The sequence below is a fragment of the Python bivittatus genome, unplaced genomic scaffold (assembly GCF_059951505.1).
Source record: "Python bivittatus isolate LINGU-HERP-01145 unplaced genomic scaffold, Pbiv_v1 ctg000330_np1212, whole genome shotgun sequence".
In the NCBI taxonomy this organism is placed as follows: domain Eukaryota; kingdom Metazoa; phylum Chordata; class Lepidosauria; order Squamata; family Pythonidae; genus Python; species Python bivittatus.
Window position 1 is genome coordinate 16,431,634 of NW_028277058.1, and position 25,520 is coordinate 16,457,153.

At 35.3% G+C, this 25,520-nt stretch overlaps 1 protein-coding gene across 2 annotated transcripts in view; it reads left to right on the forward strand.

Moving 5' to 3' along the window:
• ARID2 (AT-rich interaction domain 2) overlaps nt 1–25,520 on the forward strand; it is a 126,353-nt gene that overhangs the window by 59,158 nt on the left and 41,675 nt on the right. For both annotated transcript variants that reach the window (XM_007424884.4, XM_088141762.1), the window contains 9 exons: nt 11,982–12,115; nt 12,232–12,450; nt 15,435–15,502; nt 17,984–18,050; nt 18,132–18,382; nt 20,600–20,696; nt 21,038–21,247; nt 21,872–22,039; nt 24,117–24,192. In XM_007424884.4, coding sequence (XP_007424946.2) covers nt 11,982–12,115; nt 12,232–12,450; nt 15,435–15,502; nt 17,984–18,050; nt 18,132–18,382; nt 20,600–20,696; nt 21,038–21,247; nt 21,872–22,039; nt 24,117–24,192 — 1,290 coding nt within the window. The remainder of the gene's footprint in view (nt 1–11,981; nt 12,116–12,231; nt 12,451–15,434; nt 15,503–17,983; nt 18,051–18,131; nt 18,383–20,599; nt 20,697–21,037; nt 21,248–21,871; nt 22,040–24,116; nt 24,193–25,520) is intronic.

Consider the following 25,520-nt stretch of genomic DNA (forward strand, 5'->3'; position numbering starts at 1 on the left):
TTCATGATTTTGGCACAATATATCCTTTAGTTGGGTGTGTGTTATCATACCATAATATAAGGTTTTTAAGAAAATGTTTATTAAATTAAAATTCCCCTTTTTCTATCATTATAAATTAGATAGATAGATAGATAGATAGATAGATAGATAGATAGATAGATAGATAGATAGATAGATAGATAGATGGTTTCTGTGAAGCCATTTAAAACTAAAGGAATTGTCAATCTTTTGTGAGCTTTCCAAAGAATGAAATTCTTGTTGCAAGTATGATACACTTTGACAAGCTGACAAAAGAAGAATGAAAGATCAGTGGAAGGGTTAGGAATATTAAGACATAAGTAGAAAAAATTCATTTCTGAGCTTTGTGTGAAAACCAATAGACTTGGTATTTCTGGAATAATGTAAGATAATGTTCTGAAAATATTTAAAATATGATCATCTAAGAAAAGTTTGATTATTATATTAATTTTCCTTCTAGAAGTTAGGTCTTCTTTAGTACTATCTCAAAACTAGTAGTATTTTAAACATTTTTTAAAAATTAAAGAAAAAAGAGTGATAAAGTTCAGTGTTCTTTAGATTTTGGATGGGGAGAGAGACAATAGGAAGGAAGCTCTGCCTTCATATGCCATACTTACAAAACAAAATCAAAGACATTTTTCATTTTTTAAAGTTACGTCTAGGAAATAATATCTTAACTGAAAATCACTTTGTATTAAACTTGCAAAGTTTCTTTGATATAATTTACCAAATAACCAATGTGGTAGTTTTGCACATTTTCCAGAAGAGAGCAGTCTTTTCTAAGCAGTAGAAAAGTAGAGGATGACTTACATTGATAGGGTCTGAATTAAATAATGTGGGTATTTATTGTAGTTGTGAAGTTGTAAACATAAAATAAGTAGCTTTATTTTTAATTCAGTACAATTTTATAAATTTCAAGTGATTTGTATAAGATTAAAATCAGAATAATTTATGCAGTGTCATATATAAAGCAGCCCAAACTGGCAAATTATGACAAATCAGGAAAACTGGGACTGAACATAATAATACTTTTCATTTACTTTGTCCTGTCTGGTGTGATCAGAACAGCATCAACACTGAGATGTTTTCTTTATTCATTCTTTGCAATGATAACTTAAATGCTTAGTTCAGATAGTTTCATTTTTTTATCAGTGCCTAACATTTACAAAGGGAAGGGCTCTCCTTTCTAATACTTTGATCATGGTGAATGAATCCATTAAATTTGTATTCTGCTGACTCCAATGTGATTCATGCCAGATGAACAGGCTATGAGGAAACTATAGAGATTACCAGCATTTTGTACATTTTTTTTTTGCTGTTATTTATAAATCTTCATTACAAATAATAATAATAATTATTATTATTAATATTATTATTATTCAGCTAATCTTGTAAGTCCCATTTATATAAATTTACCCCACTTAAGATGCAACTATACTTTGTTTTCATGAAAGGACAAGGGCTCAGCTCAGAAACCTAATTTTGCTGTTTGGCAAATATGGAGGTTGTAGAAGTAGAAAGCAAAAAAATTGTGCTTTGCCACCAATTCTCATTACTGTAGATGCTGCAAACCCATATCTGTTTTTTATTCTATCTGATATTGGAATGGGAAGACCAGATACTATTCCACAAGAGTTGGCAATTGCTGATATCTACATTCTACATTAGGCTCTTTTTTTTTTCCCCCCAGCAGTTAGTTATTTATATAATTTATATCCTGTGCAATTCCACAAATTCCAGATAGTTCACACAGGAAACCAGCACCATAAATAAAACAAAAAATCATCTTAAAACAACAAAAAAATCATTAAAACAACATGGGTCAGACACTTCAAGCCTTAAAAGCCAGACAATATAACAAGAAACAAAATAACACCTCTACCAGCTTCAATTTGAAAGTATGCTGAGGGGGCGGGGAAGGATAGAATATTCCAGAATGACAGGGCCACCATAAAGAATGCATATTTTTCAACTCAGTCCCTCCAACAATCCATATGGGGAAATCAGCTCTTTGGATTGTTTTCAGTCAGTGAATACAGCAAACACACTATTTATTTATTTATTTATTTATTTAACCTATTTCTATGCTGCTGCAATTGAAAAAGACCGTTGGGAGCACACATAAAACAAATACAGATCAAAACAATAAGGTAAAAATAAAACAACTATAAAAACAATACAGGTAGTCCTCACTTAATGACCACAATTGGGACTGGCAACTCCATCGCTAAGTGGCTCAGCAGTTAAGTGAAACATCAGGTGACTCTGCCAGATTTTCATCAGTTCCACTGCAGTCATGAAGCAAATCTCCGGTGGTTGTTATGTTCTGGGATATTATTTGAAGGGACTAAAGAACAAGATTGTTAAAAGTAAATGGAAGGAATGTAAAGTTGGTTTATTTGATCAAGGTTAAAATAGATATGTTGTTATCTCTGGTAACTCTTAATGGACTTCTGCTGATCAGGACAATGAGTAATGAGGCTTTAAGGATTTGTTTATAGATAAGAGATGGGACATGGGAAGAAGAGATCATTTGTTGTGTTTTAAGAGAAGGTGATAAATTACTAAAATTGTTTGTATTTGTGATAAAGGGGGAGTCATTTCTTTATAGTATTTCTTTTCTTTTTCTTTACTGTATTATTCTTTTTTGCATTTTTCTAAAAAAATTTTGTTTTCTGCACTTTATATTCTTTAATTCCTTTTTTTTAGTTTGTAATAGTTTTTATATTTTTATTTCTAATTTTTAATAAAATTACTATTTAAAAAAAAGTTAAGGGAGACAGCACCTGAATGGTGATCACATGATCATGGGGATGCTGCAATAGTCATAAGTGTGAAGACCAGCCGTAAAGTTACTTTTTCAGCACCATCATAATGCAAATGAATAGTTTGAATAGTTGCTAAACAGAGCAGTTGTTAACTGAGGACTACCTGTAGAAAAATTAAAACCATACAATATAAGCTACAAATAAGATAAAAATGGAGAGTGCCTTTGAGTCAGTATTGAATCCTGGCGATGACCTGAACTAGTCCCTCCAGTTTTCTTAGCAAAATTTTGGAAGTGGTTTGCCATTGCCTTCTTCCTAGGGCTGAGAAAGAATGACTGGACCAGTGTCATCCAGCTAGCTTCATGCTTAAAGCAGGGCTAGAACTCATGATCTCCTGGTTTCTAGCTTGGTATCTTAACCACTACACCAAGCTGGCTCTCAGTGTATATGTACTGCTGCTGAAATAGCTATTATTCACCGCAATGTTGGATGCCATAATCTGGACTCACTGATGTTTCTGGATAATCTTTAAATGTAATTCTAAATGCATATTGCAGTAATGAAGTAATGAAGGCTTGAATGATTGTTGCCAGGTTCTTCCACTCCAAAAAGGGCTACAGCTCTTGTACTGTACTAGTTCTTGGCTAGTAAGGGCCTTCCCAGCCCCACCATCTTTTGATCAATTAGAAGTCATGAATCCAGTTTTAGCCCCAAGTTGCAAATACAGCCTCTCCTCATTTAGCAACCGCGTTCTACTCCAGTGAGTTGGTTGTTAAGCAAAATGGTTGCTAATTGAACATGTCACAGAGAGATATGCTGCAAAAATCACTGGTTGCTGCTGTCTTATTCAGATAAGTTCTCTCATACAGTGTCCTGTGCCTGACCATTCCCCCCCCCCTTTTTTTTTTGCCTCTTGCAGGGCAGAGAGCTTGCTTAAACAAGCTCTCTCTTCCTGAGCTGCTTTTCTCCTCAGCACAGTATTTCCTTAAAAAGTGCTAACTGCAGGTTAACAAGCTCAGCTCTGGGACCTTAATGAGTTGATTAGAATCCTCCAGCCAGCTCCCCCTCTTCTGCCTGAAACTGACCAGACCTTAATCAGTTTCACACTGAAGTCAAAGTGAATACAAGCAATTTGACAGCAAAATATCTTGCAAACATGTCACAGTGGTCTGGAGAGAGATCATCCTGTCTGTCCTTTCCCTTTAAGATATGGACCATCATGCCATTGGATGACATTCTATGACACAATAAGAGCAGATAGTAATGACACTTTACTGTGCTACTGTGTAGGTCCAAATGTAAGCTTCTACTTGTGTTCAATCACTCCCTGCCTTCCCCAATCAAGGCATTGCATCTGCCACTTCATACCCTGAAGTTTCTTGGTAAATAAGGTGTCTGCTATCTGAGAGAAATTCCTTGAGGGCAATTACATCCAACACCATTGTTGTTACCAAATTCATGAAGGCACCAAGCTTGTGGAAGATCTACCCTACATATTTTCAGGTACCTGCTGAAAGTTCCCAGGTTCCTGCTGAAAACTGATTGGACTGATATGGCATCTTAGGTAAACCAGCTTAATTGGCCCAACACCCTTGCAGAGATCAGTAGTGCCAATGAGGCCCAAGCCAAGCACAGAATAGCATGATCATGACAAAATACTTACATAGTGTCCTCTACCTTCAGATCTTAAATTATCTATTCTGAGTGAAAACTAAGTGAAAATTATGTCTTGGGCCACATATCAATTGAGGAAACCATGTGATTGTCACAGGCTGAAATCGTGAACTGCTCTGGATCCCACCACCATGGTATGGAAATTGAAAACTTCCAGTGCTAGCAGCCAAGGAGACACCAACCTCACAATAAAATCCAGAAACTCAAGTGGAATACTCCATCATCTGCCAAGAATCCTCAAGTCTCTCTTTAACACGGGGGGGGGGGGGGGGGGGGAAATTGCTTGAGATTGTTTTAAGCTTGACCTCAGGAGAAAGAGGAATAAAGCCTATCTCATCTCCTCAATTTTTGCATCAGTTTCCTTCTCCACAGCAATCTTCTCCAACTCCACTACTGTCAGTTCCACTTGATGGATTATTGAATTGATACTATCCAGTCTTCACTGGCTCCTCTTCAGCCACAGGAGTTGATATGGAAGAGTATATTCAAGAAAGATTCTCTTCCACAGTGCCCTCTTACTCACTGGAATAGCGGAAACCAAGATCTTCCCTTCGGCTGTCTCAAGTCAGTTCTGCTTCTGAAAGGCATCTCTCTCTGATTTTGGTCAGTTCTATCACATTGCATTCTATTAGGGCAAATCATTGATCCTCTTTGTACCAGTACTTCCAGAATCCCAATCAATGAATCCATACAGTTTAGTATAATAAGACAGAAGTTATCATGTATTTATTTTCCATTCCATACTGTTCTCTAAATCTAATTATGCATTGCATTGAGCTTATGACACATGGCTTTTGCACATGTTGCTGTCTTGTTCCCAAGATGCTCCTTTGAGGCAGATCTCACATCCAAGTTCCAGTCTAGAATGGCCTCTTGTTCAGATATGTCTTTTTCTCCATTGGTTGGGTCCACATCTGCTGAGGCCTTTCAGCCTGAAATTTTGTCTAATGCCAATCAATCCCAAGATTTGTCCCTAATGGTGTTCATGCTGAGTTCTCTGAATATAACATTATGCCTCTGATCCATTTGAGATGGAGCATACGTTTTTCTTGAAGTCTATAACAAAGATGTGTTGTTTCTCTTCTGATCGAGTTTTGTAAAAACTCAGTGTATTCAGATATTGTGAGGATAAGCCACAGGACTTTAGATCTACTGTTATTCCTTTAGACCATGTGTATATATGAAGCTACCTCAGAGGTCAAGTAAATTAATTTAACCAGCCAATATGTGTGTGGACCTCTGTGGAAATTAGACCAGCTTCCAGCCTTAGCAGAGGATTGGAAATACAGCAGAGAACACCAAATAAGGCCCTCAGGAATTTAGACTTGATTGGTTCCAACAGGAGTTTCAGAGCAGTATTTACAGACCTGAAACTCCATAGGTTAGATGAGTGATAGCTTTTCCTTTGTGTACCTTAATCACTTCCGGAGTGTGACTATTGCTATTTCATCTTGGAAAATGGCATTTGTAAGAAATTCCAACCTTGTCTACCTTTCCAGGCTGTTGACCCCAAAGAAGAAACCCCAGTATATTTAAACGACTTAACCTGCTCTATAGTGATGCCATCAATTTTCCAGGAGTAATAGCATGACATACAATTTCTAGAGAACAGGAGTAATTTTGTTTTCATATATTGCTATCAAGACTATTATCTCTCTAATAAGGGGACAGGGGCCCTATGGATACTTCTCATATCAACTGGGAATACAGAGGGAATTGATGGATCATCTAGATGACTCTGTTGGCTAGTGAAGATGGATGGAATTTGAATCTTAACAGAGCTTGTTCCTGTGAATTTATATAGAAGCTTAAAAGGGTGAAGGCCAGATGCAGGCCTGAGTCTCCCCCCCCCCCCCCCGTTCAGAATGGGTATAGAGGCAATTAGGGCAAGTGATCCTTCTGAGCCATAGCAAATCTTCATGGTGTTTTATCCAACACTCTTTTAAAACTACACAGGACATAGTATACCATTCATTCATTCATTCATTCATTGGCACCTGACTCCAAATTACTCTGGGCAGCTCACAATATATCAAACAATATAGAAACAATATAGAAGAACTAACAGACAACAAAACAAGACTTGGACAAGAAGAGTAAGATGGCGAACCCAGGAAACCCCAAAACATTCCACCAACAAGTAACATCCAGCAAAGGAAGGGGACACCAACAACCCTAGCCCAAGGCCTAGGTCTTTATAGCCCTTTGGAATGCCAACCAGGTGGGAGCCAACCAGATCTTGGAGGGAGGGAGACTCATTCCCGAGGGCAGGTGCTGCCACAGAGAAGGCACCTTCCTGAATCTTGATAGATAGCATTCTTTAATCAAAAGAACCTGGAGCGCACCACACCTCCCAGCTTGAATTGGCCAGGCAGACTTCATAGAAGATAGGCAGTCCCTTAAATAACTGGGCCTTATGTTGTGTAGGACTTTATGGGTCATAACCAGCACCTTGAATCACACCTGGAAGCAAACTGGCAGCCAGTGCAACTCCCAGAGCAGAGGTGTCATATGAGCATATTGAGGCATGGCCATAACTGCTGCTGCATTCTGGACTAGTTGAAGCTTCTGAATGGTCTTCAAGGCCAGTCCTGTGTAGAGTGCATTGCAGTAGTTGAGCTGTGAGGTGACTAGGGCACAAAGGACTGTCTGAAGAACCTCCTGACCCAAGAAAGGGTGCAGCTGGCAGCACCAGATGAGCCATGCTGTGCAGAAGCCTTTCAGGCCAGGCTCATCAAACAGGAGCTGTGTGTCCATGAAGACTCCCAGATTGCACACATCTCTAAATGGGGAAGTCCAACCCCACCCAAGATCAAAGATGGAATATCTCCAGAACTGGATAGTCCTGAAATCCATAGCCAATCTTGGTAGGATTGAGTCAGAGACAGTTCCTCCCCATCCAGACCTTTGTTTTCAATGTTTCCACGCATTTCCCTCTGACCAGAGTCCTAGCAAAAATAACAGAGTTTTGACCAAGTACTTTCTCATATTTTTGTGACGTTGACAACCATGATCCAGATTGACCTGAATTTTCTGTCCATCAGGGAAGAGTTTTTCATCCAGATTTCAGTTTCCTCTACCTTAAGCTTGGGGTATTTGATTCCACAGCCACTTCAGAATGAGGTAGAACGGTATGATTGCCTCCTTGAAAGCTTTCTCCAAGGGCTTCATATGCAGCCAAAGGGAAAACCCTTTAATCCCATGGGTTTACATTATTAGGGAATAGTAATTTAATCCCATGATTTTTTGCTTGCATTTGTGGTCATCTTCTAATTTTTCTTTTGTTGGTCAATTCTCATATTCCTCACCTGGTAGTGAAACATTTCATGACAGGCTAACAAGTTGATCCTCCAGCATCCTTGCCAGTTGCAGCCTAGATCTTTTCTCAGTTAATGTCAAAACCCTTTGAACCCATAAGTACCTCCTCAGCTTGCCTCCTTTCTTGAAAGGTAACCATCTTGGTAATTGTGATGATCATCCTGGTAACTGAGCTGGAGAACTATGTGTCTTATGAAAGGATCCTTCCTTCCTACAGTATTTTTCAAAGGAATAAAGTAATATTTTGCTCAGATTATTGCTTCACAGCATTTTGGACTCCCTCAAATTCCCTAAGCCTGGACCATCTTAGTTTTTCCCTAGCCTTGCTGGGAAGATCAGCCATTACCATGTTAACTCTCACCAAGAAGTTATCCTTTCATTACAGAGGGTGCAACTCTCCATATCAAGCACCAGTTAACTCCCAATTCAGCATGCCCTGAAGTACATATTGAACTTTTTGGTAGACAATCTGGAATCAGCTTCCTGCTGCAAGTCATCCAAATATCTACCTGTAGATCCCAATATGCTTTCTTCATATTCTTGTCTTAAACATATAGTCTGTGTGAATTGTTGTTTGCCTGTATGTATTTATATGTACAATATTTCAAATCAAAAATTTTTAGGATCATAACAAATCAGAATCTGTGGAAACTACAGTATTTCCAAAGGTGAGCAAGTTTTAACTGCAGTGAAATTAAAATAAAATCTATGGGTTCAGTATGTTCTGTGTTTTTTATCTTAATATTTGCCTTTTCTTAATATGGTTTTCGATTGTATTCTTCAGTTTTACTCAGTTCTTCATTTTAAATGAAATGAGATTTTTTTTTTTAAGTTTTGTGGATCTTGGGCCATACTATCTTTATAATTCATGAACAGTGTATGTTTACAGAATGCAAGAGGGCTTTTGCTTCCAATTTAAATCTTAAGCAACAGTTTTACATTAATAATTAACATTAAATATACTGCTGTCCGAACATGAATCTTCTCATATCTGTTCTTCAGAAATGGAATATATTTTCACAGAAAATTGCTGCTGTCACATTTTTACCAAGTACCACACAAGAAAAAAGAAAATGTCATTTTCAATGTTCCCTTTTCAACTATTCTTAATTACCACCAAGCATGTTTGGGTGTGATTGTTAATCAAGAACACAGTAACAGATCAATGCATATCATATACTAGATACAAAAGTCACAAAAAATTATAATGTATCATATGAACATTAGGAAGCAACACTGTATAATGGCATAGCAACATTAGAATGCATCTGATGCTTATTTTCATCTGTAAATCTTATCCTTTGAGTTTCGACATTTTAATGTTTGTTATGTAAACATATTTCCTTAAGAAGCTTTAATTGATATGTTAATTAGAGACATTAATTATCAGTTAAAAAGCATCCACTGGTACATTTAAATTTAATTAGGTGACCAAAGTTAACAGTTTGGCTAAATGTGCTTGTCAAAATAAAGTTCAGTTTATTAAGGTAATTTGTGAATGGAAGTACTTTGTATTTAAACCTTTTTAAATGACTACCTTATATTTAATATTTTTGAATTACTGTTTTAAACTTTAATTCTTTGGATTTATTTGATTACATCAGATGATATCATCCATGAGCTAAACACTACAGGATAAAAATATAGAAAGAATGAAAAAAAGACATTTTGTATATGCAAAACATGCTGAGTAAAATTCTGAAGTTCCTGGCTATATCAGAAGTCTTTATTAATGTAGCATACTTATAATTAAAAGAATTAAGACTGCATTCTGATACACACTTACCTGATAGGAAATCTCAGTGAATTCAGTAGAGCTGAATAGCCATGTATGGAATTGCAAATACATTCATTTTAGCAGAAAAATATTTGAAAATACTCAAAATGTTTTGGAAGCCTTTGATAATGTAGGTGTTATCTTTCTTTATAGAGGTTTCTTGATAAATTCACTTATTACTCTGAATATTAATGTAAATTAATCAGTGAAAGAAATATCTGTTTTTCTTCAGTTATATTTAACTATGAAAATGTTCATTTTGAAAACTGTGACATTCAAATGAAACATAAGTCTATTGAAATAAATTCTTCCTTCTGTTTAAAATAAGTTTCAATTACCCCCTCACACTTTGGCTGTATGAGGGGGCCCTCAGAAAAACCTCTCACATTTTCTGAAAATTATTTTCAGTTTCCTGTCATTTTTGAGAGGAGAAGCACTCTAAAGTGATAGTGAATACTCTAAAATAAGTTAAATATACTTAAACATATTTAAAACAAAAATGAAGATGAAACGTTACCCACCTTTGGTAGTTCATGTTTGATTAAGACAGGATCCCTTGGAACCATTTACAAATGCTCTAGACTTTCCTCTGCATCCTTCTGAGCATAATTAAAAGTATAGGCTTTGTTATAGAAAGTTCTTTGACCTCAAAAGATTATTCTTTTTGTAATCCAAGATAGGCTAAATACCTCTTTTTGATCCTATGCAAGGATCAAACTAGACTAATATCTATGCAAGTTTACTCGGAGGCAAGTCTAATTTGACTTCAGTAGGGCACCATTTTATAAAACTGTACATAGTACTTCAGTCTAAACTCAGGAAATCTTATTCTTGCAAAGACTTCAGTTTCCATCTTAATTATTTGAAGACTGGAAGCATTAGTCTAAATTAGACATCCTTTTCTAAAACACTGTTTGGAGCAGGCCTGCACAACATATGGGTGGTTTTTTTTGAAAAATAACCAATGTACTGTTGCCAAACATCACCGCCACCTGCGTTTTCACAGCCACTTCCGCCCTGAAAGACACGCTGCCAAGTGCCTCCAGGCCTCACGGACACTGCCAGCTCCATTGCTGCTGCCCCGCTGCTAGCTGCAGAACAGCTGGTCGGTGAGCTAGCTATTGCTTTGTGGCCTGCAATTATTTTCAAGGTATCAGTCTAGCCCTTTCCCCTGTATGAGTTGTGCAGGCCTGGTTTAGAGCATTAGAAGTATTCGGTTTTTTGTATATTTTTATCCTTTTCTTTTGTCTTCCATTTCATTAAGAACATTTATTCATTTTTGTGTTTCCTGTAATCATAATCTGCTTGGTTTGCTAAAATGTATAAGCCAGCAGTTCTGGACATTTATGTATCATGGCCCCATCAATATAATAAATGAATTTGTGTGACCCTCAAAGCTAATGATTTCTTTGGATTAGAGTTGCCCAAAAAGTAAATATACCATTTTTAATAATTACATTTTATTCTCTCTATCACAATGTTCTCAAAAGTATTCCAACTGCTTTATGTGGGCTTGTGAAGGAAAAGCAAGCAGCAACTTCCAGAGTGACTTTTGACAACATTCCCAGTTTGCCTGCACAAGCCTGATCAGGTTTTTTAAAAATGTGTTTCCCTCCCCAGTTGTTCAGTGATCCCGAAGTGGGTCCCAGTTCACAAACTGAGAACCCTGGATAAAGCATAATGATTGCTAATTTCAAAACCATGGCTGAAACTATGGTTTCCAGTTCATTAACAAACCAGCCATAATTTTCCAATTTGGAAATTGTGGTTGGCTCAAACATAGAAATGCATAGGAGATGGGTTTATGATATGCTGCTATTTCTCCAAACACCAGGTTGGAATAGATCTTGTGAATTAAACTGTCTTAGTAGTATTCAGTAAGAAATAATTTTAAATACCTTCCATTAATATTAGGGCATTAATCTTAACCCTTAATGCTTCTAAATGCATAACTTTAATTCTGTGCCAGGAATTGAAACATTGATTTAAGACACTGAGATCTGAAATTAAGAGTGAAGATTATGCTTAAATTTGTGACCATGAATGGCAGTGTATATATTAAACATACAGGTGAACTTCTAAAAGACTAGATTGCTGCAAGGTAAACTTTTATAAAATATGAGATTGCTATAGGTGTGTGTTCTATTAAAATTATTTTTATCTAGGGATTTAGATATGGATACAGATTTTCAAATTGATCTGCAATGGAATGAAAATGTAATGTAGGATTATCTATACAAATGCTTTTATAGATTTTTAAAAAATAATTTCTTCTTTCCCATCCCACCAAGATCAAATAATCTGAGAAGGCTGTCAAATTCAGTTGATTCAACTAAAAAAAAAAATTACAATTAGTTTTGATAAACTTCATACTTTCTTATAATCATGTCATATGTATACTGAAAAATACTTGCTCTTCATTTCAGTTATCTGGAAAAATATGAGAAAGTACATCATTTTGGAGAGGATGATGATGAGGTACAACCAGGTAATCCAAAGCCACAACTACCTATAGGTGCAATTCCATCTTCCTATAATTACCAGCAGCACAGCGTGTCAGGTAAATTTTCCAACTAATTAATAATAGTACCATTTATATTGGATTTCTCTGGGAAGAATAGCCCAGTGACCTATAAGTACATTGTTACTAATCTCTATTTTTGCTTTTATGAATAGATTTTCTTCGACAAAGTTATGGGCTATCTATGGACTTTAATTCGCCAAATGATTATAATAAATTGGTGCTTTCTCTATTATCTGGACTCCCAAATGAAGTGGACTTCGCTATTAATGTGTGCACTCTTCTGTCAAATGAAAGCAAACATGTTATGCAGCTTGAAAAGGACCCCAAAATCATCACTTTACTACTTGCTAATGCTGGGGTATTTGATGACAGTAAGTTTCTAATTTGCATAACACTTTAAAGATAAATGTACTACTGTGTATTAGAATTTTTCAAGTTCTGAAAATTCCCATCTTCTGTTTAATCTGTTCCCTAATTCTATATAGGACAAGCCCTGCCGCATCAGAACAATGTTTTATTTAGGCTAGCATTCTTTTAGCACTATTTATCCAGATGTTTTTGTGACATCTGTAGCATAAAGACCACATCTTTCCCCTTATTTGCCCTGTCAGTCAGTGTTATTCAATGGAACATTTACTCAGGTGAAAAGGCTATGACTAATTTTATGGACAGACTTCAATAAATGTGCCTAAACCCATGTTACAGCCATTTAAGCTTTAATCTTGTATCTATTTTTGGGGGGATAAGCTCTGTTAAATTCTGTGGACTGTATTGTTGGAGCGATGATCACCACATTTACTTGGGGTAATTTGCTTAAATTATGTATTGTGTGACTCCCTCCTTTTTTTCTTTTTTTGGTTCTGGATATACTGTCAATAAGTTTCATTTTTACTGGGTATTTCTAGAATCTGGGGATAATGGATAGGATTTTTTTCTTCTCTAGTCCCTCTATAATTCTGTATATTTCTATCTTATTTTCCTTCTTGTGTTTAAAGCTCTTCCTGTTTAGTTGCCCATTTTTGCAACAGTTGCATCTCTATAATTTACTTTCTAAGACAAAGTGATAAAAAATGTCTTCAGAATTCCGTACATTGTCACACTATTGATTATTTATCAGTTTTTTACAGGTTTTTAAATCTTTCTAATTATTCCCAACAACATTTTCATTCTTTATTGAAATGACTTACAAATGCAGTCATACAGTATAAAGTTTTTGCAAGTAGGATATTTAATAACCATAGTCCAAGTACAGGAGAATAATTTATAAATCAAATGCTGAACTGGGGTAGGGTAGGACTTGTACAGTCCCTACTGTTGGAAGTTGCTGCATTAAAATCAAAGATGACACTGACAAGCTTTTGTGATTAATTTGATCTGTGTTTGGCCTAATACTTATATATTGGCATTGTTTTAATGAGATCCATGAGATCAGATTCCTATTGCTAAATCACACAGTGTGCTCTTCTGTTATATATTTTTATAACTTATAGAATTTGTCATTTTTATTTTTTTTCTACAAAACCCTTTATTATTTAATATATTGGATATTGTGCTTCCTAGAACTCTTACAGCATACACTGATTTGTCATTGATCATTCTGTATTCCATTCTGTGCTCAAATACTGTTCAGGTTCATGAAAATTGGATTTCACAAAATAATGGAATATTCCTTAAAACTGTCAGTGTATTGATAGTCAAGAATGTAGCTATTATGTATTAACTGAATTTTATGTTAAACCCATTCCATTAAGTATAAGCAAGGTTAAATTTGAACTTGTCATTTTCAAATGCAATATAATATTCATTCCAGGAAACACAGAACACAGAATCTGCCATTTTTTTCACATATGCCTAAAATGTATTGCATCTTCATCTTTCATACATATGTTCTAGAAAGCAGATTTTATGAAAAAAAACTTTGCTCACAATAAATGCCTGACAGTTGCATGTAAAAATGCACATTGTCCAGTTATCATAATCACGTTGTTAAAAGTATACAGGGTCTTCCAGTTTTCTTTGCTGAAGATGACTACTCTGTTCATATGAGGGGGTTATTGGTACCAGGGAATATATCACTTTTTGGGTCTTTCCTTTGTGATTTAAAGTGGGGTTCTACTTCCCAGACATCATATTGCCCACAAGTCAACAATATCCTTCCAATATCTTTCCTTCTAAGAAAATTCTGTTTTCCACAAGAACTCAAGTACACGTAGTCCTCAGGTTACGACCATTTGTTCAGCAATCTTTCAAAATTACGGATATTGCAGCATCCCCACGATCACATGAATAAAATTTGGGCGTTTGGCAATCAGCTTATACTTACAACCTGTTGCATCTTCCCACGGTCATGTGATCACCATTTGTGACCTCCCCTATAGACTTCCCACAAGCAAAGTCAATGGGGAAGCCATCAGGAAAGGCTGCAAGTCACTCTCACACACATACACACACACACAGCCTTTTTCTGCTCACACACACCGCACCCTCCTTCCCCCTTCACTCAGATGCACCACATCCTCCTTAGCCCCTTTGCTCACATGTACCCACCTACACCCTCCTTCCCCCTTTTCCTTGCACACACCCACAGCACCTAACCTATGCTTACACACACACACACATACACACACACCAGCATCCTTCTTGCCTGGGCCTCCCTGCACTCACACATATGCACACACCCATCAGCACTCTCATTCCCTGGCCTCCCTGCTCTTTCATGCACCCCAGGCCCTCCTTCCCTGCCCTCTCTACACACACACACACACTCTGTGCCCTCCTTCCCAGGGCTCCCTGCACTTGCAGATACGCACAACACCCTGTCGCTAAGCAATGCGGTCACATGATGTCACGCTTTAAAACCGCATCGCTTAATGACAGCAATCCTGGTCCCAATTGCCATCATAACTCAAGGACTACCTGTGTGACATCAAACAAAACAAAATGGGCACTTATAATCAAGTTTTCTTGAATGTTGTTTGAATAATAAATGCAATTTAGGATTGTGTACGGCAGATACAGCATTACTCTTCAGGCTTTGTGACATTTTTTTATCTCAGTAGGTTAATACATTTTACTGTATAAATGTGCTACATTATACTTTTTAGGACAAAAGCTTTTGTCCATTCTATTCTGAAAACTCTGATTTCCTGGTCCAGACAAAAGAATGTACTATCCAACCAATAAAAACTGTAAAAATACTTTGTAATGAACAGTAATACTGATGTCAAAGTAAAATAACATATGTGCACAATAAATTAGCTTGGATTAGTATAATACAGCTGCTTTAAAATTATTTGTAATTCTGTGAAATGTTTCTAAATGTGTAATGGTAATGTTAATTCTTTTTAACACATAGCTTTAGGTTCATTTTCTACTGTGTTTGGTGAAGAATGGAAGGAGAAAACAGATAGAGATTTTGTTAAGGTAATTTTTAAAATAATGATGTATAACAATTTTCAGGAATATACATACAAATAAAACTTTATTCAGAGATATATTTTGCTTACAGGTATTTGAAAAATCAGACTAATGGAGGAAAAAGAAATATATAAATATAAATGGTGAAGAGACTTAAGATTTTTAAGTAGGATAAGTGATAAAAAGATTAAGAAGACACAAAAGAGAAAAAGTTATATAGTGAAACTTTATTGTAGTCTAGCCTTGACAAGCAGGGTTTATGATATAGGAAGAGCTTGGCATGGCACAAACAAAATGATAAAGCTTAGAAAAAGACATCTGCTTATAAAATTTTGGCTGAATACTCCTGGCCACATTATATATGATCAACTTTTTCCACAGTACCTGTTAGTGCTCATGATGTCAACTATACGTACTATTTGTCAAAGTTGCGCTTGTACTCTCCCAGCAAACTCATCCTGTGGCAGTGCCTAATTTTATATTTTGGATGCTTGAATATGATAGGTTCCCAAAAGCTGGTGCTGGCCAAAGTTTATAGTTGTCTGACATTCATGGCTTTTATTTGAAAACACTGCCATTGCTCACCAAAACTATAACACAAAAATGGATGAGGAAATGAGTGGCTGATTGTGATATAACATGGCAGTACTTGATGGAATCTGATAGGAGCAAAGCAGAGATGCACAAAGGCTGTAACCAGGGGACTGTGATACAGGTAGAGCAAAAACCACAAGTATGTTGGGTGGGAGGATGCTGGTTAGGTCCATTTGCAACAGCAGCATGGTAAAGAACATTCAAGCATGGCTCGGCATTCAGCACTGCTGAACAGGCATATTCCAATACTGCATGTAAGAAAAGGAAAACTAGACTGTACCCTTAGGACAAGTCCCTATGCAACCCATCTCATCCCATCAAAAATAAAATACAAACTTGGAACAAGGTGGACTGGACAGCAAAATGGAAGCAGTTTGTGTTCATATCCTCTTAAAGACCTGATATATTGAGTCTTCGGTGCATTCTTGCATGTAACAAGACAGAATTTACTGATGATTATATCAGAAAGGTTAAACATTTTTATATCTGATTGGCCATATGAAAATAAATCAAATTATAATGTGTGTAACTTACAACATCGGTTGAACTAATTGTGCTTGAGGAAACTAATTGTGCCATTAGTTCCAATAATGCTGCACTGTAGTTTCAGTATGCTTGAGTTTTCTTGAAAAATAAGAGTATGGATTAATTCCAGAATCTATTTATAACTGTTTTGTATAAAGCAGTTGAAACATTAAACTGCTTTAAAATCCCATTTGTTAACATTGCTTTGAAAAATGTTTATATGCTGAAAATCCTAATTTTTTTAAATTTAATGTTTTAGTGTTTTTTTAATGTTAAATGTATAGTGCATCTTAGAAAATCAGCTTTATGATTAAGCAAAGGAATGTATTACTTTATTTCTACAGTTACACTTACAAGAGTCAATAAGGTTGTGCTATCATATGAATAATCATAATTGGTAGTATAGTGCAGTGTATAAACTTGTTTTTGTACTTTTTTTATTCACTCACTCAAGTCCAAGGAGAATCAGCTTGATTTTCTTGTCATTGTACATACATACCTACATACATACCTACATACATACATACATACACTGATGATAAATACAAATTTTATTTAAAGTTACCAAAAAAAGTGGCTAATAAGGTTAAATATAAATATCTTACAATATTGAATTTGGTATCTGTTGAACTAATTTTGAGTTAAAAGATGTAAATGAAACTAAAATTGTATTTTATCATTTTAGTCTTTTTTTTTTCCTCCAAAAATATATATAGGACACATGAAAATAAAAATGCCAAAGTCTAGCATCAAAAACTTGAAGTGCTTATCTACTAAATAAAGATACAGTAGAGAGAAGTTTTGGAAATACAAGTAGTCCTCAGTTAATGACCATTTGTTCAGAGAGTGTTCAAAGTTACAGTGACACTGAACAAGATTTATGGCCGGTCTTTGAAGTTGCGGCCATCACAGTGTCACTGCAGTCACGTGATCATGATTCGGGCGTTTGGCAACCGGCTTGCAATTACGACAATTGCAGCATCCATGGTCATGTGATCGCCATTTGCAACCTTCATGGTCAGCTTCCAGCAAGCAAAGTCAATAGGGAACTGGCAGGAGATCGCAAATGGTGATCACGTGATGTCACGCCAAATGACCATGTGGGATTTCTTTAACAACAGCAGCTGGAACAATGGTAATTGGGACCGGGAACTTTGCTTAGCGACATAGTCATAAAGCACGACATCACATGACTGCATGTGCAGTGTATACAATTCTGTTACTGCTTACTTGCTAGAAGGTTTCCTTGTAAGTAAATATTTTATGCAATGCATGCTTTTCCTCCATTATTACACATGAAATATTTCAAGAACAAATTGCCTTAAATAAGTTTCACACTAAAAAGAATTTTTTTTTTTTTTGCCTTAGTTTTGGAAGGATATTGTTGAAGATAATGAAGTACGTGACCTTATTTCTGACAGAAACAAATCTCAAGGTGAGTTACAATGCATAAATATTAGACCATATCTGGCATATCTAGAACTGAACCATTAAAGTGTTTATCTTATTTTTATAGATACTGTATCAGAAGACTGGATATGGGAGTCTTTATTTCATCCACCACGCAAGTTGGGCATTAATGATATTGAAGGACAGCGAGTTCTCCAGATTGCAGTGATTTTAAGAAATCTCTCCTTTGAGGAGGGAAATGTAAAATTATTGGCAGCTAATCGTACTTGTCTTCGTTTTTTGTTGCTCTCTGCTCACAGTCATTTTATTTCTTTAAGACAATTGGGGCTTGACACTTTAGGAAATATTGCTGCAGAGGTAAGAAATTTTAAAAAGTGATACCTATAATTTAAATAGCTTAAATTATCAAGTAGGAGTGAATATCAACCTTATTGAGTGTTATGTAAAAGGAAACGCATTGGTATTGGTGATTTCTCGGACATTTTGTATATCATCTTATCAAAGATTAAATACAGTTGGTTAGATCCAGACATGACCAGAAGTAAAGTTATTGAAAACAATGTGATACTAATCAGTCATGGCTTAAATCTGAATCCTAAATTTTGTTTTCTGTACATCTGCTGCCTTATATCTTGTGTACCTTCTTTGGATTTAGTTGAACGTCTCTTAAAGAACAGATGGACTTGAAGCTTTTTTTTTTAAAGAACAGTATTATTTTTGCTTCCCTGAGAAGAGTTAAGAGAATGAGATTTCTTCTAGCCAATCCCAAAATGTAACAATTCAAAAATAATTTATTGAAATGAAAATTCTTACATTGTATATAAAATGTGTGAACATTCCTTGTTGATACTAATAGTTTTTTTAAAAGCAGAATATTGATTATTAACATAAACAGCTACAAATTAACAGTAATGGAAATGTATCAGAGCTTAGGTTTTACTATTCTTCTTACTCTTAATATGCATTTAATGTAATTAAAAATTGTGGCTATCCCATATTTCTAAGCAAGTAGTATCTTTTGCTAATTTCCATTCAGAAGAATAACATTAATTCCTTCAAATTGTGAACTGTTCTCTATGTTTATTAACCAAACTTGGTAGGATGTCCAACTGAACTCAATGTGGCTTACTTCTTAGTAACCATGCACTGAAATTGCATTAATAAATAATGCAATTATTTATTATTATTTTATTATTATAAAATAATAAAAATTATATTTTAAAACTATTGAAATATAATATTTAATTAAAAAGATTCGGCTATCAATAAATATCTAGATAAATATAACCATAGAGTATATTCCTGTTTGTGATTATATAAGAATACATGTCAAATAGATTGATTGATTGATTGATTGATTGATGATTGATTGATTATTAAACTTGTATGCTGCCCATCTCCCCCAATGGGTGACTCTGAGCGGCTCACAATAACAAAAAAGAACAAACACACCAATCCCTCCAACAGTGACTAAAATCCATAAATAATTAAAATACAAACATACATTAAAAATCTCCTAAAAACCCTCTGTATATTTTAGCACTAACATATGTGTTAAAAACATTCCTTTGATATTCAGCAGTGTTCATTCCCAGGTACAAAGCATAAAGTTGTGTTCAACTGAAAAAGAGGAATTGTTTACTTCTTTGATAACTTCACAACTAAAATTGAAATAATAGATGATAAAAATACAGGTAGTCATTGGGTTACGACCATTCAGTGACTGTTCAAAGTTATGATGGCACTGAATGAATGATATTTACAACCAGTCCTTGGAGTTCTGGCCATCTCAGAATCCCTCACTGTCACATGGTTGCAATTTCCAGTGTTCCCTTCCAGCTTCCCACCAGCAAAGTCATTGGGGAAATCATAAGTCGTGGTCACACAAAATCCTCACTTAACAACCCATGCAATCCTCACTTAACAACAGCAACTGGGAGTTGCTGTTGCTAAGCGGCACGATCATGTGACGTTATTCTAATCCCAATTGCCATCGTAAGCCAAGGACTACCTGTAATACAAATTAAGTGAATCTGAGAATTATATTATCCGATATTGTGAAATATATGGACTATATCACAATATAGTAAACGATGTGGTAATTGACTGAGAAAGGTATGGCCTTACTAGTTCCTTTGGATCTGAATGGTTTTTGAAACCATCAGCAATATCATTCTGGGCTATCTAGTAGGGTTAGGTTTTGGGGGATTAGGATGCAGCTTCTTTTTTTTTTATAAAATTGAATTCCCTCTAGAAGAGCAGGTCCTGCAGTCTGGGAGTGTGCCTTGCCTCTCAGTTATATCTGAATTTCCAAATCATTGGATTGTCAATCATTTTTGTTATTTTAGTTGATTTTATATTTTGTTAATTTTCATTTTAGTGTTAGCTAGCTGCTTGAATTCTAAGTGCATAGAAATATAGGATATATATTGAAATAGTAAATAATGTCACAGATAGTATATAGCATTTTCAACATGTTTTAAGTATTAATTTGGAAGATTTCTATAATCCCACTACGTTAATTTTATAAGATGAATCTTTCCATCATTAATATTTGCTTTCTGTCCTTTTCAGCTTCTCTTGGATCCTGTTGATTTTAAAACAACTCATCTAATGTTTCATACTGTTACTAAGTGCTTAATGTCCAGAGACAGATTCTTAAAAATGCGGGGTAAGAATTTAATGTGATTACAGTATCTTCTGTAAAGTATCATTTTTATATAAGTCAGAGCAAGAACCTCTATTTAGGCTGAGTCTAACTTTCTACTCAGTGCAGGAATCTAAACTAAAGTATTCTTTCTAGATGATTATTGTGAAGTAACTTACTACCTTACTAGATAATTGGTTCCACAGTCACTGTTCTTTTTTTTTTTCTTCTTCTAATACTAAACTGGCTATGATCTTGTAACTTGAAACTATTATTCTGTGTCCTGCACTCTGGGAGCAATAGAAAACAACTCACGCTCTTTTGTGACATCTGTACCACACGATTTGTTTTTTGTTTTGTTTCAGGCATGGAAATCTTGGGTAATCTTTGTAAAGCTGAAGACAATGGTGTCTTAATTTGTGAATATGTAGATCAAGAATCTTACAAAGAAATCATCTGTCATCTCACGTTACCTGACGTTTTACTTGTCATATCTGCTCTGGAAGTGCTCTATATGCTCACTGAAATGGGTGAAGTGGCCTGTACAAAAATAGCTAAAGTTGATAAAAGTATAGGTAAGCTAGCAGGTGGTTTGTTTGTTTGTTTGTTTGTTTGGGTTTTTTTACAAAATTCTTGTATTACCAGGGCCCTGGTGATACTTTGTTAGATGCTTTTTCTGTTAAGTGATACCTGGCTTGTCCTTTGTCTTGGTTCCTCTTTTTTCCCTATTCTTCTTTGCTATGGGTAATCATGGCAAGAATCATAAAGCACCTGGAAAGTGCTATATAAACATCTTTCAAAAGAAACTTCAAGTTATTTGTTCAAATAAAATTATGCAGATATGTCATTTATTTAATTTGTGTTGTTCTTATCTCAGTAAACTTTTTACACTATGATGAGGTGCAGAGGATAACAGCACCAAGAGATATGTTATTGATAAGTGATAGGATAACATAACTAATAAGAAACATCTTTTACTTATACAAAAATCTGTTTCCATTTTTAAATAATAAAGGAGACAGAAGTGGATATGGAGATTTCAGTTATGAATTCTGCTTATAATGCCAAGACAAATAGAAATAAGTCTAGTAAAGCTATAAAGCTCTTTTTTAGATGAATTCAGTTTAGCTTAACACAAAAACTTTCTGAAATTAATTGTTCTTGTGGAATGAAGCATATTAATTTATGATAATTTGCAGATACATTAGTATGTCTGGTTTCAATGGACATCCAGATGTTTGGAGGTGATGCACTCAGTGCAGTAAAACTTGTTGAACATCAAAGTACCAACCACCAAGTACTCTCTGAAATTAGGCCACAAGCAGTGGAACAAGTTTCATCACAGGCACATGCCCCTGCTACTCCAGGTTAGTATTACCCTATTGAAATAGATTATAAATTGGAATATCTTTCATTAGATATGTTTGGCAGTTTTTTACTATACAGACATATATGAATCTCTAAATCCATTTGTAGTGATGGTGGCAAAAAAATTGGGTGTGTACTTTAAAAAAATTCTTTTTGCAACAGAGAAGTGAGGATACGCTTAATAATTTCTTTGATTTTCACAAATAGCCACTGCTATGTAAGTAGTACTCTATATATATTTATTTTTTATTTAAATTCTTTCTGCAGTACACTTCTTAATGCAGTTTATTGTTGCTGGGTTTTTTTAAACAGCTGTATCATCTACCTAAAGAACTCAGGTGATTTGGTCAATTAAAAATAAATATCCCTCCGTGGGAGAAAATCCACCATGTGTGCAGAAAACTGCTGAAGAGCTTTGTCTTATTAGGGGCTGGATTTTTAAAATTTGATTTGCTTCCTGTCTACCCCCAGTGGATAGGAATGGATGGTAGTATATAAGAAAATTAAATCAGCACCTTATTGCAACCATCACCTGTTTTTATTAATTAGGTTAACCAAAGTGTGCCTGTCTGGTCATATATTTTAAAATATTGCTGTGGCTTTTAAACATTTTTCTATATAATGCCCTGTATGAAGAAAAAATATTTGTTTTTGTCTTATTTTGACATGTGAAGAGTGGATAATGGTCAGTGTATAATTATGCTTTATTTTACATAATTAAGCCATAATTTGAAAATACATTTTTCTTGACTTATTGCATATTATGCTTACCTTCAGTTGCAAAGGAAGATTCATGGTTTGCGAATAGTTTCCTAGTATATTTGTACCTGTCCAGATGTAATCCTGGAGTTAGCAATCTTTTTGGATTTGTGGGCATATCTAAAACTTTGAGAGCATTTTATGGGCATTCTCACAAAAGTGTGGGCTTGGCCAGTCACCTGTAATGCTTACATCTCTAGCATCTCCAGAGGATCTGTCACCCCAAGTTTATTTTTGGTCTTTTGCTGGCCAAGTAGGCACATTTCCAAACAGAACACCGAGCTATAGCACCTCATAATTTTTATTTTGTAGGAATGACTCATGCATTTATTTGGGGCTCAGAAGCATTATTGGAAATAAATCAATTTTTTAAAAATCCAGAAAAAATATATGAGACTTATAGCTTGGCAGGAGCCAACATAAACACATTATCATAGGCCACGAAGTCCAGGCTCTCACAAATTCAAAACAAACCCAAAATTGACCATATTGACAGGTATTTTGCTTATCCGTAAAGCTGACCCCTGACTTTTTCTGGATTGTTCAACATACCATGATTAAAACACTCCATCTGTAGTCAATAGCTACAGATGTCTTATTAATTATTCTTTTAATGTTCAGCTTGCTCATTCTGAACTCTTACTTACTTTTAAGGTTTGTTATTAGAAGATGAAATGCACTAGAAAAATCCTAGTACAGAACTAAAACATTATAATATGAAATTTATTAATTTTCTTAATTCCTTGGGAATGTGTAAACTTGCATGAGGTTTAGGATAATTAATTGAACTTATTTTCTTCATGGTCTGCATCAGTTAAAGCTGCAGTATTGATAACTGGATTTTTAAATTTGTCACCCTATTGATCACCAGGGTTCATTTGGCTGATCTGGCTGGCTACACAGGGGTCACCTTCCTCTCTCACCACTCCATGTGTATCCCTCCTGAAGCTCTGCACTTAGTGGAGTTGGACAACTATCCCAAATAAAAGGGTATACGATAGCTGAGCTGCCCATTAGAACCTCCAAACCTGGCTTTCCTCTTTCTGTCAGACTTTTGGAAGTGTCTCCATGCAGCAAAATTACCAGATGTCAGAAAAGAATTTCATTCATTCCAGCCCCCAAAATTTGGAACATTTGTAATTCATTTAACTTTGTGCTGATCCCTCTGCTTGGATAGCATCCTTAATTTAAAAGGGAAACTGAACGATATCTATAGTGTTTCTAAGTCTTACTAAAGAAAGAGTTATAACTGCAAGCAACCAAAAGATTATATAATTTTTATATTAAGAAATTGATCATTCTTGTTTCTTTTCATAGCACCAAGAGCACCGCAACATGTTGCTCCACCACCAGGAATAGTAGAAATTGACAGTGAAAAATTTGCATGCCAATGGTGAGTACTTAATTCTATGTCCCATGAAATAACTAGGGTTTTTGTGTGTGTGTTTATTTTAAAACTTTATAATATCTTCATTATTGAAAATATCAAGCAAAAATATTGTAATTCTATTTTAAAGAAATACTTATCAATTAATTTGAATCCTTGATGCAGTAAAAGAATTTTCCTGTTAGAATTTTTCCTGTTATTTTATTGTATACACATGAATATAATGAGAGGAAGTTTAGCATATTTAAGTTCTGTGTGTGCTTTTAATATTTTGAAAAGAAAACTAAACTTATTTTACTTAGGTAGAAGAATTCTATTGTATTTATATCCTATTTGAGGTTTTCTTAGGGATATCTCATTGACTGCTATAGGAATAGAATGCTGCACTAGTTGGGACTTTTGGTCTGATCCAACAAATTTCTTAAGTTTTCAAAAAACACTGCTTGGTATTCATATATTAAATCCTCCATACTTAAGTACTTAATTCATTTTCTCCACATGAGTTTGAATTTTATCAAGTTTGTAAAATGTAGCAACATTTTTTTAACAAAAGTTTTGCTTAATCCTGTGCAGCAGAGTTGAGTCCCATGCTCATCTATATGTTTTCCTAGCAGAATGGTTTAATAATTTTTATACACACACACTTTTTTTTGCCTCTAAGTCAAACTTGACTCTTGGCAACTACATGGACATGTCCATACAGTTTTCCAGGCAGCATTTTCAGAAGTGGTTAGTCATTGTTTCTAGGATTGTGAGGGAGTGACTGGCTCAAGGTCACCTGGCTGGCTTTCATGCCTAAAATGAAACCACATCTCAGTTTTTCCCACTCCGAGTCCAGCATCTTAACCACTAGACCCAACTGGCACACATAGATGAGCTTAAAGTGTGAAATGGGTCCCAAGTTAAAACACTTATGCCACCTCTTAAAGTCACCCAAAACAAGTGTTTGAACAGAAGGAAACAAGGAAGTTGGAAAAGGAAAAGACTGTCCAACCCTGTCTTAAAGGATATATTTTTAATCTTCTGTCAAGAAGATGAATATATGTTTTTGTTTTTTGTACCAGATGAGGAAACTGCATCTCTCATCCTCCATTCTCCTTACTTTACTCACTAGCTGTATTTCCATCTGGTATGGAGGCTGTAGTGCCTCAGACAAGAAGTCTGTGCAGAGGATAGTAAGGGCAGCAGAGAAGATAATTGGGATCTCTCTGCCTCTCATCCAAGACCTAGCATATGCACACTGTTTGTCTATAGGTTGAAAGATTGTCAGTGACACCTCCCATCCTCATCATGGCTTGTTTTTTTTGTTACCTTCTGGGAAGAGGTTCCGCTGT